Raw genomic sequence first — 12,666 nt, 5'->3', positions numbered from 1 at the left:
CAGCCAGCATAAAAGTATTCAGTCAATCCAGAGTCTCCCTTCCACCCTAGCAGCGGAAGAAGCAGGCAAGAAGCATTGAGGAGAGGAAGAAGATGAGGCAGCAGCAGCGGATCTCTAGAGCATGTACCTCTCTCCCTCATGCTCCTGCTTTTATGTACAGGCCCTATGGGATGAAGAGAGCATCAGCAGCCTCACTACCAAGCCAGGCAGAGGAAGATAAAGTTGATGTCCTGCCGGACTCATATGAACAGGAGTTGGTGGTCTCGCTCTGATCTGGATGAAAGAAAAGGGAATATCCCACAGGGCCAGGGAGAAGCAAGCAAAAGCAGCTTCCTGTCATATCCAATAAAGGCGAAATCAGTCAACTCCTGCCCAGACTGATGAGGAAAGAGCAGCCTTCTGCTGGGATTGTGACACACCTTCTGTGACCTCGTGACACACTAGTGTGCCCCATCACACCTGTTGAAAACCACTGATCTAGACATGTTTATAAATTGCTGGAAGGACTGGCAGTGTATATATTTTTGTACTTATGTAAAACATCTTTTAAAAGATCTTTACAGACAACACATCTATAGGGTAAGTTTGTAACATTGTAGGTAATTTGCATGGCAAATATGCTTATACGTTGATAAAATCTCAAGTACCACGGATAGGTGCCATGTTTTATTTAAAATATTCAACCAAATGCCTAGTTAAATATTATAATGTTAATGATGTCTTTCTTGGACCCACTTAATTGACTGCTTTTCTTTCTGCTAAGGCTCCCTGTAAGATTGTGTGAATTATGTTTTTAAGCTCCTGGGTTAAGTTTGGGTAATGGCCTCTAAATGGTTATGGGTTGGTAATTCAGTGAGTTACCCCATTTATTTCTTGCTTTTTCCTTTGATTCCTTTGAATCGAGGCCCTCCTCTTCTGAATATTGTGGACACTTGTGTATTTTATTATATTTGTGTGTAATAATTGGTGTTATTCTCTTTTATTGTACACTTTTCCTAACAAGATGTATTTTCTTGTTTCTTTTTGTTTAAATATGACAAAAAAAGAAGTAAAAAAATATATATGCTCATAAGTTTCACCAGTTTTCAAAAGAAATGTGGATGCATACATTCGTTTTGCTAATTATTCCACCAAAAGTACTTTCATAAATTATACCTGCTATCTAGATCCCGTATAAACTTACAGGCATACTTTTTAAAATCAAAAAGTATGCATGTAAGTGAAAACATTCCCATCCCTACCTTCCGGGAATACCTCTGCACAGTTTTATAAAATTGTCCACCTGATTTGCATGTAAATTGTGGGTAAACGTAAGCGCACATTGAGTGGGTGATTTTATAAAACCCATTTCTGTGTGTAAAACAGTATTTTTATGTGCAGAAATACATTTGAAACTGACCACTTTAGTATGTGTTACTTACAATAACTTGTATCAGTAGTTTGACTAAAGATAAAAGGTCATTACAAATACAGTATTTGTCCAACAAAATAACCTTGTGCTGCTCAGTGATCACCAAGATTGGGATTTAATCATTATAAGGGCTTTTGCTGCTATTAGTTACCTTACAAAACAATAGTATTTGAAGAAATATTCACTGGATTGAGAGTTCTCTACTAAAGAGGGTTCCACTGTAATAGTTTGCATGGTGATGAATTTTACTGTTACTAACCCAGGAGGTGATGTTAACTAGAATGACATATATTTCAGACTTGTTGAAGAACAAAATGGGAGGAGATGCTTTCAGCTGAACAAAATGTAAATATCTGTTATTTGTTATTTTTGAGTTTTCAGAATAAAATTAGAACAGCTTTTAGAGTTGTTACCCAAAGAGGCATAAAACCTCTCTTGCATTTTTAGTCAGTTTAAAAGGTGACAGGAGAGAGAATTCACATTTTTTACATTTTTATTCCACTGTTACTCATTTTCAGGACAATCTCTAAGGATCAGTTTGAAAAGAAGAAAAATGACATGCTGGATCCTGAGCCGTAAGTTATCTGTTTATTTGTAAAAGAAAGAAGGAAAAAAGTCTCATGAAAAAACAGAATATATTCCATAATTTCCAAATTTGGAGGGAACTAGCAAGAACAGAAAACTCTCCTAGATGAATATAAATGAAAAGTCTGACAGAAGGACTCTGCCAATTGAATCATAAGTTAGAGGGCAAACCTAATTACAGCTAATTTTAAGACTACAACATATTTAGAAATTAATACCGTAAAAAAGTTATTGATTTGGATTTTGTGGTGAATCCTCAATTTTATTATAGCTCTGACGTGAAGTCTAAATAAGATGTGGGAATCATAATGGATGGAGCATATTTTTAAATTTAATTTTGGATTTGGCTTATTCTTTATGATGGATAGCTCAAGGTGAGTTATATTCAGGCACGGAAGAAATTTCTCTGTCCCAGAGTACTTAATCTAAGGGTGTCATTTACAACCCAGTAGTATTGTGGAGGAGAGAGATACTGTGCTGAAAATTCCCCAGATTTGCGTGATGGTGGCCCCTATCACCCCGGGATAGCATCTTTGTGAAGGGCTACAAGGCCCAAAATACTGTGTGTGTCCCCCAAGTCACCCCAGGGCTGTTGAAAGAGGTTTCCATCTCTACCACTAACCTCTTGCTATAAAAAAATGTCCTAAGATTACTCCTAATTCTACCGCTTTTCACCCTCATCCCATGACCCTCATTTTAGATTCTCCTTTCTGTTGAGAGGTTCAACTCCTATCCATGGAAACTTCTGAGATATTTAAATGGCTCTATCATATCTCCCCTATCTTACCTTTCCTCTAGGGTATACATGTTTACATCTTTGAGTCTATCCCATAGAAACATAGAAATGACGGCAGAAAAAGATCAATCGGCCCATCCAGTCTGCCCAGCAAGCTCTCACACTTATTTTCCCATACGTATCTGTTTCACCATCCACCAATTTCAGGGCCCTTGTTGGTAACTGTTTGATTCAAGTTTCCTGCCATCCCCTGCCATTGATGCAGAGAGTAATGTTGGAGTTGCATCAAAGGTGAGCATAAGGCTTAATGGTTAAGGGTAGTAACCGCCACATCAAGCAAGTTACCCCGATGCTTGTTTACCCAGACTGCACAGATCATTGCCATTTTGGATGTTGTCTGAATGTAAATCCTTTTTTCCACATTTCCCCTGCCATTGAAGCAGAGAGCAATGCTGTATATACATTCAAAGTGATGTATCAGGCTTAATTGGTTTAGGGTAGTAACCACCTTAAATAAGCAAGCTACCCCCATGCTTATTTGTTTATCCAGATTGTGAAGTTCAGTCCTTGTTGGTTGTTGTCTGAATGCAAATCCTCTTTTCCACATTTCCCTTTGTCATTGAAACAGAGAGCAATGTTGGAGTTGCATTAACCTTGCGAAGGCTTATTGAGTAAGGGTAGTAATCACCAGGTAATAGCCTCCACTCCAGTAATCCACCCCCATGGCTCTTCTCTTCAATTCCATCCTCTAGCCTTTATGGATCCACAGTGTTTATCCAATGCCCCTTTGAAATCCTTCTCAGTTTTAGTCTTCACCACCTCCTGAAGGGCATTCCAGTCATCCACCACCCTCTCCGTGAAGAAATACTTCCTGACATTGCTTCTGAGTCTTTCTCCCTGGAGCTTCAAGACGTGACCCCTAGTTCTACTGATTTTTTTTTCCAACGTAAAAGGTTTGTTGTTGACCATGGATCATTAAAACCTTTCAAGTATCTGAAAGTCTGTATCATATCACCCCCGCTCCTCCTCTCCTCCAGGATATACATATTTAGGTTCTTCAATCTCTCTTCATAAGTCATTTTATGAAGACCATCCACCTTTTGGTCGCCCTTCTCTGGACTGCCTCTAATCCTGTCCCTGTCCCTTTGGAGATACGGTCTCCAGAACTGAACACAGTACTCCAGGTGGGACCTCACTAAGGCCCTGTACAAGGGGATCATCACTGCCTTTCTCTTACTAGATATTCCTCTCTATGCAGCCCAGCATTCTTCTGGATTTAGCTATCGCCTTGTCACATTATTTCGCCGACTTCAGATTGTTAGACACTATCATCCCAAGGTCTCTCTCCTGCTCCGTGCACATCAGCCCTTCACCCCCCATCAAATACAGTTCTTTCGGATTTCCACACCCCATATGCATGACTCTGCACTTCGTGGCATTGAATCCCAGCTGCCATATCTTCAACCATTGTTCAAGCTTCCTTAAATCACGTCTCATTCTCTCCACTCCTTCCAGCATGTCCACTCTTGCAGATCTTAGTATCATCCACAAAAAGACAAACCTTACCTTCTATCCTGTCCGCAATTTCGCTCACAAAAATAGGGCCAGATTTTAAAACTTATGCGTGGGCATAGATTTGTTCGCGCAACCCGGCGCGAACAAATCTACGCCCGATTTTATAACGTGCACGCGCTGCTGAGCACATGTTATAAAATCCAGGCTCAGCGCGTGCAATGGCTTTCCCCATTCGGAGCGGCCTTGGAGGGAACTTTTTCTCCGGCCCGCCCCCCCCCCCCACACACACACTTTCCCCTATCTAACCCACCCCCCAGCCCTAACTAAATCCCCCCCCCTACCTTTGTTGAAAAAGTTATGCCTGCCTGAGGCAGGGGTAACTTGCACGTGCCGGCCAGCTGCCGGTGTGCCATGCCTCGGCACAGGCCGCTGTGCCGGAGCACTCGACCCTGCCCCAGACCGCCGCCACGCCCCCGGACCGCCCCTTTTTGCGAGCCCTGGGACATAACGCGCATCCCGGGGCTTGCACGTGCCACCGAGCCTATGCAAAATAGGCTCGGCGCACGCAGGGGCAGATTTTCTCGGGTTTCACGCTTATGTTACGCGCATAGCCTTTGAAAATCTGCCCCATATTGAACAGGACCGGTCTCAACATTGATCCTTGCGGCACTCCGCTTAACACCTCTCTCTTCAGAGTAAGTTCCATTTACCATCACACATTGTCTTCTGTCCATCAACCAGTTTGCAATCCAGGCTACCACCTTGGCACTCACTCCTAAGCTTCTCATTTTATTCACAAGCCTCCTGTGCGGGACTGTATCAAAAGCTTTGCTGAAATCCAAGTAGATGACATTGAACGCTCTTCCCCATATGCTTTAGAACGTAGACTACTAACCATTTTAGTAGCTATCCCCTCTGGTCCATATCCGGTTTATATCGTTTTGAAAGTACGGTCTCCAGAATTGTCCAGTATTCGAAACAAGGTTTCACCAGGGATCTGTACAGAGACAATATTGCCTCCCTTTTTCTGCTGATTATTCCACTCATTTTGCAGCCAAGCATCTTTCTGACTTTTCCCGTTGCTTTATCCACCTGTTTGGCCACCTTAAGATCATCAGATACGATCACTCTCAGATCCTGCTCTTCTTTTGTACTTAGAAGAATTTCACCTCCAATACTGTAGCTTTTTCTGATTTTTGCACCCTAAATGCATTACTCTACATTTTTTAGCATTAAATCTTAACTGCTAGATCAGGGCTTCCCAAACCTATCCTGGGGACCCCACAGCCAGTCGGGTTTTCAGGATATCCACAATGAATAGGTATGCAAATGTATCTCATGCATATTCATTGTGGATATCCTGAAAACCCAACTGGCTGTGGGGTCCCCAGGACAGGTTTGGGAATCCCTGTGCTAGACCCTAGACCATGCCTCGAGCTTTGCTAGATCCCTCCTCAAGTTTTCCATTCCTTCCTGGCTGTCTACCCCATTGCAGATTTTGGTATCATCGGAAAAGTCAAACATTTTCCAACAATCCTTCAACTATGTCTCTCACAAACATGTTGAAAAGAATTGGTCTGAGGACCGATCCCTGAGACACACCACTAATAATGCCCCCCTCCTCAGAAGAAACTTCATTTACTACTACACTTGTCACCTCCCACTCAGACAGTTTCTAACAGTCATTCTGGGGCTCATCCCAAGGGTCCTCAGTTTATTTAGAAGTCACCTATGCAGAACTGTATCAAAGGTGTTACTGAAATCCAAGTACTACATCTTGCATTCTTCCTTGATCCAACTTTCTGTCATCCAATAAAAGAAACTGATCAGATTTGTCTGACAATATTTACCTCTGGTAAAACCATACAGCCTTGGATCTTGCAATCCATTGGATTCTAGAAACTGTACTTCTGTATTAGCAACAATTCCATTAATTGTCTCATTACATAATTCAGACTAATTAGCCTGTAGTTCCCAGGCTCCTCTGTACTTCCACTTTTATGAATAAGAACCACATCCACTCATCTCCAGTCATCTAGAATTACTCGCAGTTCTAAAGAAACATTGAAAAGGTCAGCCTCAGAGCTGCCAAGACATCCGGCCCCATCACCTTATCTACTTTTAAGTTTAGTAAGCTCTTTACAAACACTTGTTTCTGAAAATCGATCGAGGTTTACCACACTTGTGTGTGTTTGTTTATTTTATGTGGTCCTGTTCCTACAGTGAACACCAAACAAAATATTTAAGCAGTTTCACTTTTTCCTCCTCATTTTTTACACATTCTTCCCCTTCACTTTTGAGTCTCACAATGCAACTTTTACACTTCCTTCTATCACTAATATATCTAAAAAAAAAAAAAGTCTTGTCCCCCTGCTGTTTTTTCTTCCATTTGAATTTTTGCATTGCTGACTACTTTCCCAACTGCTGTTAGCTTTTCCAGATATTGTTGCCTCTTCCTCTTTCTGCAATCTTGTATAATTTATGAATGCTAATCTTTTCTCCTTTATCTTTTCAGCTACTTTTTTGGAACGTAAATAGTCAAAATAATGAACTGTATAAGTTGCATGGTGATCTCCTGCCCCCCTTTCCCAGCTGCCAGTTTAAAAAAATCAGGCCCATTTTCCCAATTCTGATGCACCCCTCCCGAACTCTTCCTTCCCCCAGGCATACCTGGTGGGCTAGTGGGGCCTGGAGCATTCTTTGGCTTTAAGTCAAAATGGCTCCAGCCAGCCCTCATACTAGGTATACCCCCATCACATGATTTAGGGGTGTACCTAAAAAAAAGGATCACTTCAAGTACCTCCAGCCAAAACTACCAGACACATCACGCTTAGAGATTGGGCCTTCTCCACAGCTGGTCCAACTTTATGAAACTCCATTCCCCCGGATCTTAGAATGGAACCCAGCATCTCAACATTCAAGAAAAGACTCAAGACGTGGCTGTTCACGCAGGCCTTTGCTAACTCCAACATTACTTAACTCCCTTCAATCAACATACTTCGCTAGTAATAGCATTAATAGCCACCCCTTATAATGTTATTATATATATTTATAATTATCTGATCTTCATTTTCCTTCTTACTCCAAGTTATTGATTCCCTGTTACATGTAACTGCTTTTCTGCACTATTGTTCAAATTGTAAAGTTTATTTTAATTGCACCCCTGTTTCTTGTGAACCAGCATGATGGGACTATCGTCTTGAATGTTGGTATATAAAAAAACTTAAATAAATAAATAAATAAAATAAATGAGAGCCAGCTGGCCCGGAGCCTAGGGGAGTTTTGGGTCCACTAGACCCCCTTGGGGCATTCCTGGGGGAAGTGCCTTCTACTGACAGGAGGCCCAGAATTGGGAACCGTGGGGAGAGCTAGAAGTTGTTTTTGGAGGAAGGAACAGTTACATAAGGGGTGGGCTGTCACTACGCAACTTATAAAGTTGATTTTTTTTCGACTGTTCAATTCTGGGCCTCCTCTAGAGGTGGCAGGGGTAGCGAGCTGGGAAGCTGTTCTCTCTAGACCCCTGGAGATGCTTTCACACTTTTGGGGGCTATTTTGGGACTTGTGGCCCTTTAAACATCAGGCCAGCTTATAACTCCTGAGTGTGTTATAGCTAACTTTCAGGAAAATAAAACAGCTTGTGTTTTTTGAAGCTCGTTGTCTTATTTTATTTGTATAAAAATTGCCTATTGATGAGTGGCTTTGCATACATTTGGACATCTTCTACATGCAAAGCAGCTCATTTCCATACACATAGAAACATGATAGGAAAAGACCGTATGGCCCATTCAGTCTGCCCATCCATCCAATTAATTTAGAATTATAATTCTCATCATTTCTTTAGAGATCCCTCCTATATTTAGCCCATACTTTCTTGAATTCAGATACTGTTGTTGTCTCCACCATTTCCACTGGGAAGCTGTTCTGACATCCACCACCCTCTCTGTAAAGAAATATTTCCTAAGATTACTCCTGAGTCTACCCCCTTTCAACCTCCTTTCATGAACCCTTGTTCTAGAGTCTCCTTTCCATAGAAAAAGGCTCACCTCCTGTGCATGGAAACTTTTGAGATATTTGAATGCTTCTATTATATCTCTTCTATCTTGCTTTTTCTCTAGGGTATACATGTTTAGATCTTTGTCTATCCCCATATGCTTTAGAACGAAGACCACTGATCATTTTAGTAGCCACCCTGTAGACTGACTCCATCCTTTTGAAGGTGCAGTCTCCAGAATTGTACACAATTTTCCATGTGAGGTCTCACCAGGGACCTATTCACATTATTTTGCCAAAAATATCACACGATATTGCCACGAGAAGGGTGTACGTGCAATAAACACATATCATGACTTTGTAAATATACCCATAAGTTTGTACCTAAAGCAACAAAGGGCGAACTGATTTACCCAAGGTCTCAATGAGCATTAGCAGGATTTAAACCCTGGCTTCCCTGGTTCTCTGCCTTCTGGTCTAATCAGTCTTTGTATGGGATAAGACGGGAATCTATGATCTTGCCCTCACAACAGATGGTACATTTTTTCCATTTAAACCCATAATTTTCTGGTGGATTCCTTCCTAGAAGCTAAAAGGATATGAGACACTATCAGAGAATTCATGGAAGCAATCTGGTCCTTGTCAACATCCATGCTACGAGGGCCAGAGGCTGAATGTTGTGATGAAACAGTATCCCCAGATTTTGCATTATTGGAGTTGGGTAACCAGCCTGATTGGTTTTCTGAAGAATAACTCATGAACCTAATTTGTCTTGGTCAGAAGGAGCTAGCAAGATAATAGTTCCCTAGTTTAAGGTCTTTGCAGCATGGTGTATTATAAGATAAGCATGCAGAAGGCCTGTCCTCCAATGAAGGGTGTCTGATGTTAGTCTGCCTTCTGATCCTTTTGTAGAACAGATGATCTGTATCTTCCTGTTAAGATTACAAACAGATCTGTTTTGGATATCTTACACTCAAGAAATATCTGGTTTACTACGACCTAGTCCAAGAACCATTTGCAAGGGGATTTGGGGGGGGGGGGGGGGGGGGGGGGGGGGAGGGTGTGGTCTAAGATCTGACTTGAGTCTGTCTGCCAGAATTAAACTCCCAAAAGGGATGATCCAGTTCAGCATTTGGATAGTTTCCTGACGAGGAAGGAGTACTCCTTTTCCTCCCTGCTTGTTCAAATAGAACCTAATACATTTTTACTTATACAGGTATCATCTTGAAAGTAATCACTTTGATTAATTCACATGATATCTGTTTTAATCATATTTTGTAATATGTATTATGAATTGCTTTCTGTGTTGTAATTCACACAGAATGAATGACAAAAATTAGATGAGGCAGAATATATCTTTTTTTAAACAAATAGAACATGACTCCCTGGTTATTTGTTTTAGGGCAATTTTGGAGCCTTTGGAGCATTTGTCACAGCCCATAGTTCCAGGAAATTGATATAACACTTTTCCTAAACTGACCAGAGTCCTGGGTATGAAACCCATAAGTATGAGCTCTTTTGCCCAAGTTGGCTGTATTTGTAGTCAGAATAATTTAGCAAGGAGGAAATTGGAAGGATAATCCCAAAGCCAAATTGAAATGGGAGAGCCACAAAAATAGGGAGTCTGTGTTCTATGACACAAATGCCTTTAATCCTTCTGTGGTTTGAGTTATTTAACTATCCATTGTTTGTCTCATATGGAGACATGCCAAGGGAGTGACATGACCTGTTAATGCCATATGACCCAGTATTCTCAATATGTCCCAAGCAGATGTCTGTTGACTCTGAAGTACTTTCTTCATCATGAATGCTATCTGCAATCCTGTTTTGAGCTCACTTTGGGGCCAATGCAATAAAAGCACATAGAAAACAGGCGCCCGCATTGAGCACTCATTTTCCTAACTCACACCCCTCCACCTCTCCTGGGCACGCAATACAATATGTTAATGAGGTGCCATGCTGAAAAGGATGTGCTAAGGATAAATTGTGCATCCCTAGGGCATCCTTGGCATTGGGCTCCTAGGAGATGTGGCTTTGCAAGTTAACAAAATGGACATTCAATTTACGAGCATCCGTTTTCCTAACTCATGCACAGCCACAGGTTAGGAAAGCGGATGTTGGTAAATTGAGTGTCCGTTTTCCTAACTTGACTTCTGTCAAGACTTTTTTTTTTCCCCCCCCATGATGCTCCTTTCTATGGTTCCTCCTTAATATTGCGACGATATTAAGTTGGAGGCTTAGGGCATTTCAAGACTAAATGCCAGCTCTGGGACTGGAACTAAATTTTGCATGTTAAAACATGGGCATTAGGCACATGGTGATTTTTTGCATTAGTGGTACTAGCTAATAGCCTCAAACTCGATAAATAAATTTACATGGCATTTACATGTGATGAACGCTATTAGCTACAAGCTGGTTTGGACATGCGTTTTAGACATGCTAATCCCATTATTGCATTAGGAGTTATTCTAGTGCATCCAAACACGTCCAACCGCTGTGCACTAAGCTGAGCGCACTATATTGCATCAACCTCTTTGGATTTTGGGTGGTTTATAATAAACTGTAGTAACTCTAGCACCATCTGGGTGCTGGACATGGATTACTTTGCCTCCACCTGAAATGTGCTCTCAACCAGGCAATAGTCTTAAGTGGGAAATCACATGAACCTGAAGTCTGCATATAAATTCTGCAACAACTGCTAGACATTAAATACACATGGTGCTGAAGCTAAGGCAAAGGGCAGTATGTGCTCCTGCAGATAGTGATTCCTTACTATAAATTTGAGATTTTCTGTGACTAGAATGCCTTTGGATGTATTCTGTCTTGACATCCAGAGAACATAGCCATGTTCCTTTACTTAGAATAGTGCCCAGGAAAATCATATTAAACTTTTGCTTTGTGAAAAAACCTGCTCACGGCCTTTAAGTCTAAGATGGGACAAAATAGCCTAGGTTTTTGGTTACCAGCAAATTCTTTGAGTAAAATCCCTACCCTCTTGCCTATGATGGGACAGCCTGAACTGCTCTGGTCTGCAAGGAGGAGGACAGGTCCATCTCTAGCTATTCCTCATGAGAAAGGAGGTGAAGTTACTCCTTCGGCAGCCAGTTTGATGAAAACTAACTAAAATTAAATCTTCAGTTAACATAATTTGGAGTATTTGTGTACAATCTGGGGCACCAAACTGTCCGAGTTATTCTGGAGCCAATTGTTTTATGTAAAACCTCATCTTGTCCTCTACAAGATTAATAGCAGTTTATGGACTTCTCCAGGAACTTATCCAGACCTTTTTTAAACCCAGCTACAATGATCTGTTCTAATCACATAATCTGGCAACAAATTCCAGAGCTAAATTATGCACTGAGTGAAAAAGAATTTTCTCTTATTTGTTTTAAATGTGCTACTTGCTAACTTAATGGAGTGCCCCTAGTCCTCTATTATCTGAAATAATAAATAACCAATTCACATTTACCCGTTCTAGACCTCTCATGATTTTCTAGACCTCTATCATATCCCCCCTCAGGTATCTCTTCTCCAAGCTGAGCATACCTTATCTCTTTAGCCTTTCCTCATAGGGTTCCATCCCCTTTATCATTTTGGTCACCCTTCTCTTTACCTTCTGTAGGTCAACTATATCTTTTTTGAGATGCAGCAATCAGAATTGCACACAGTATTCTAGGTGCAGTCTCGCCATGGAGTGATAGAAGCATTATGACAATCTCTAGAGGTTCCAAAAGAAGGGCAAAGGACACCAACAATTGTGGCATGACCCACCTAAAACTGTTCAAGAGAGGAAAACGGCATCAAGGGTGGCATGAACAACACAAGGTACCATGAAGGTGAACAAAGCACCAAAAGAAGGCAGAAAAATCCACAAAACAGTGAGAGAGAGTCAAAGCAATTGAAAGAGTGGCATGAAAACCCCAAAGCATCATGAGAAGCACAAATCAGCCAACCATAATAGCAAGAATACCCCCAAGGCTCCACATGAGGGCAAAGAGCACCAACCAAATTGGTAGACAACCTTAGGCAGAAGAAGCCAGAGGAAATCCCTTGAGGAGGCCTATTGTCATCTCTCTAGGGCAGGGGTGGGCAAGTCCGGTCCTCAAGGGCTGCAAACCAGTCGGGTTTTCAGGATACCCCTAATGAATATGCATGAAATAGATTTGCATACAACTGAGGCAGTGTGTATGCAGGTCTCTCTCGTGCATATTCATTAAGGATATCCTGAAAACCCGACTGGTTTGCAGCCCTCGAGGACCGGAATTGCCCACCCCTGCTCTAGGGGAATCAGATGAAGGAGCTGGCTGTTCAGGCTTGGAGTTGTTCTTCACTAGAGTCTTCTGACTAGAGGCTCCAAATGCTTTTTAGTTACTATCTGTTTAATATCTTGTGATTCAGGGCACAATTATTGTTGTGAATCAGATTTTGC

At 41.5% G+C, this 12,666-nt stretch overlaps 1 protein-coding gene across 1 annotated transcript in view; it reads left to right on the top strand.

Moving 5' to 3' along the window:
- Window positions 1-12,666, top strand: part of CREBBP (CREB binding protein) — a 918,877-nt gene that overhangs the window by 657,699 nt on the left and 248,512 nt on the right. Inside the window, exon 21 of the mRNA XM_029576620.1 lies at window positions 1,930-1,986. Coding sequence (XP_029432480.1) covers window positions 1,930-1,986 — 57 coding nt within the window. The remainder of the gene's footprint in view (window positions 1-1,929; window positions 1,987-12,666) is intronic.

The sequence above is a fragment of the Rhinatrema bivittatum genome, chromosome 14 (genome assembly GCF_901001135.1).
Source record: "Rhinatrema bivittatum chromosome 14, aRhiBiv1.1, whole genome shotgun sequence".
NCBI classification, from domain to species: domain Eukaryota; kingdom Metazoa; phylum Chordata; class Amphibia; order Gymnophiona; family Rhinatrematidae; genus Rhinatrema; species Rhinatrema bivittatum.
Note: the sequence above shows the minus strand (reverse complement) of the source record. Positions and strands in the feature narration are given on the sequence as shown.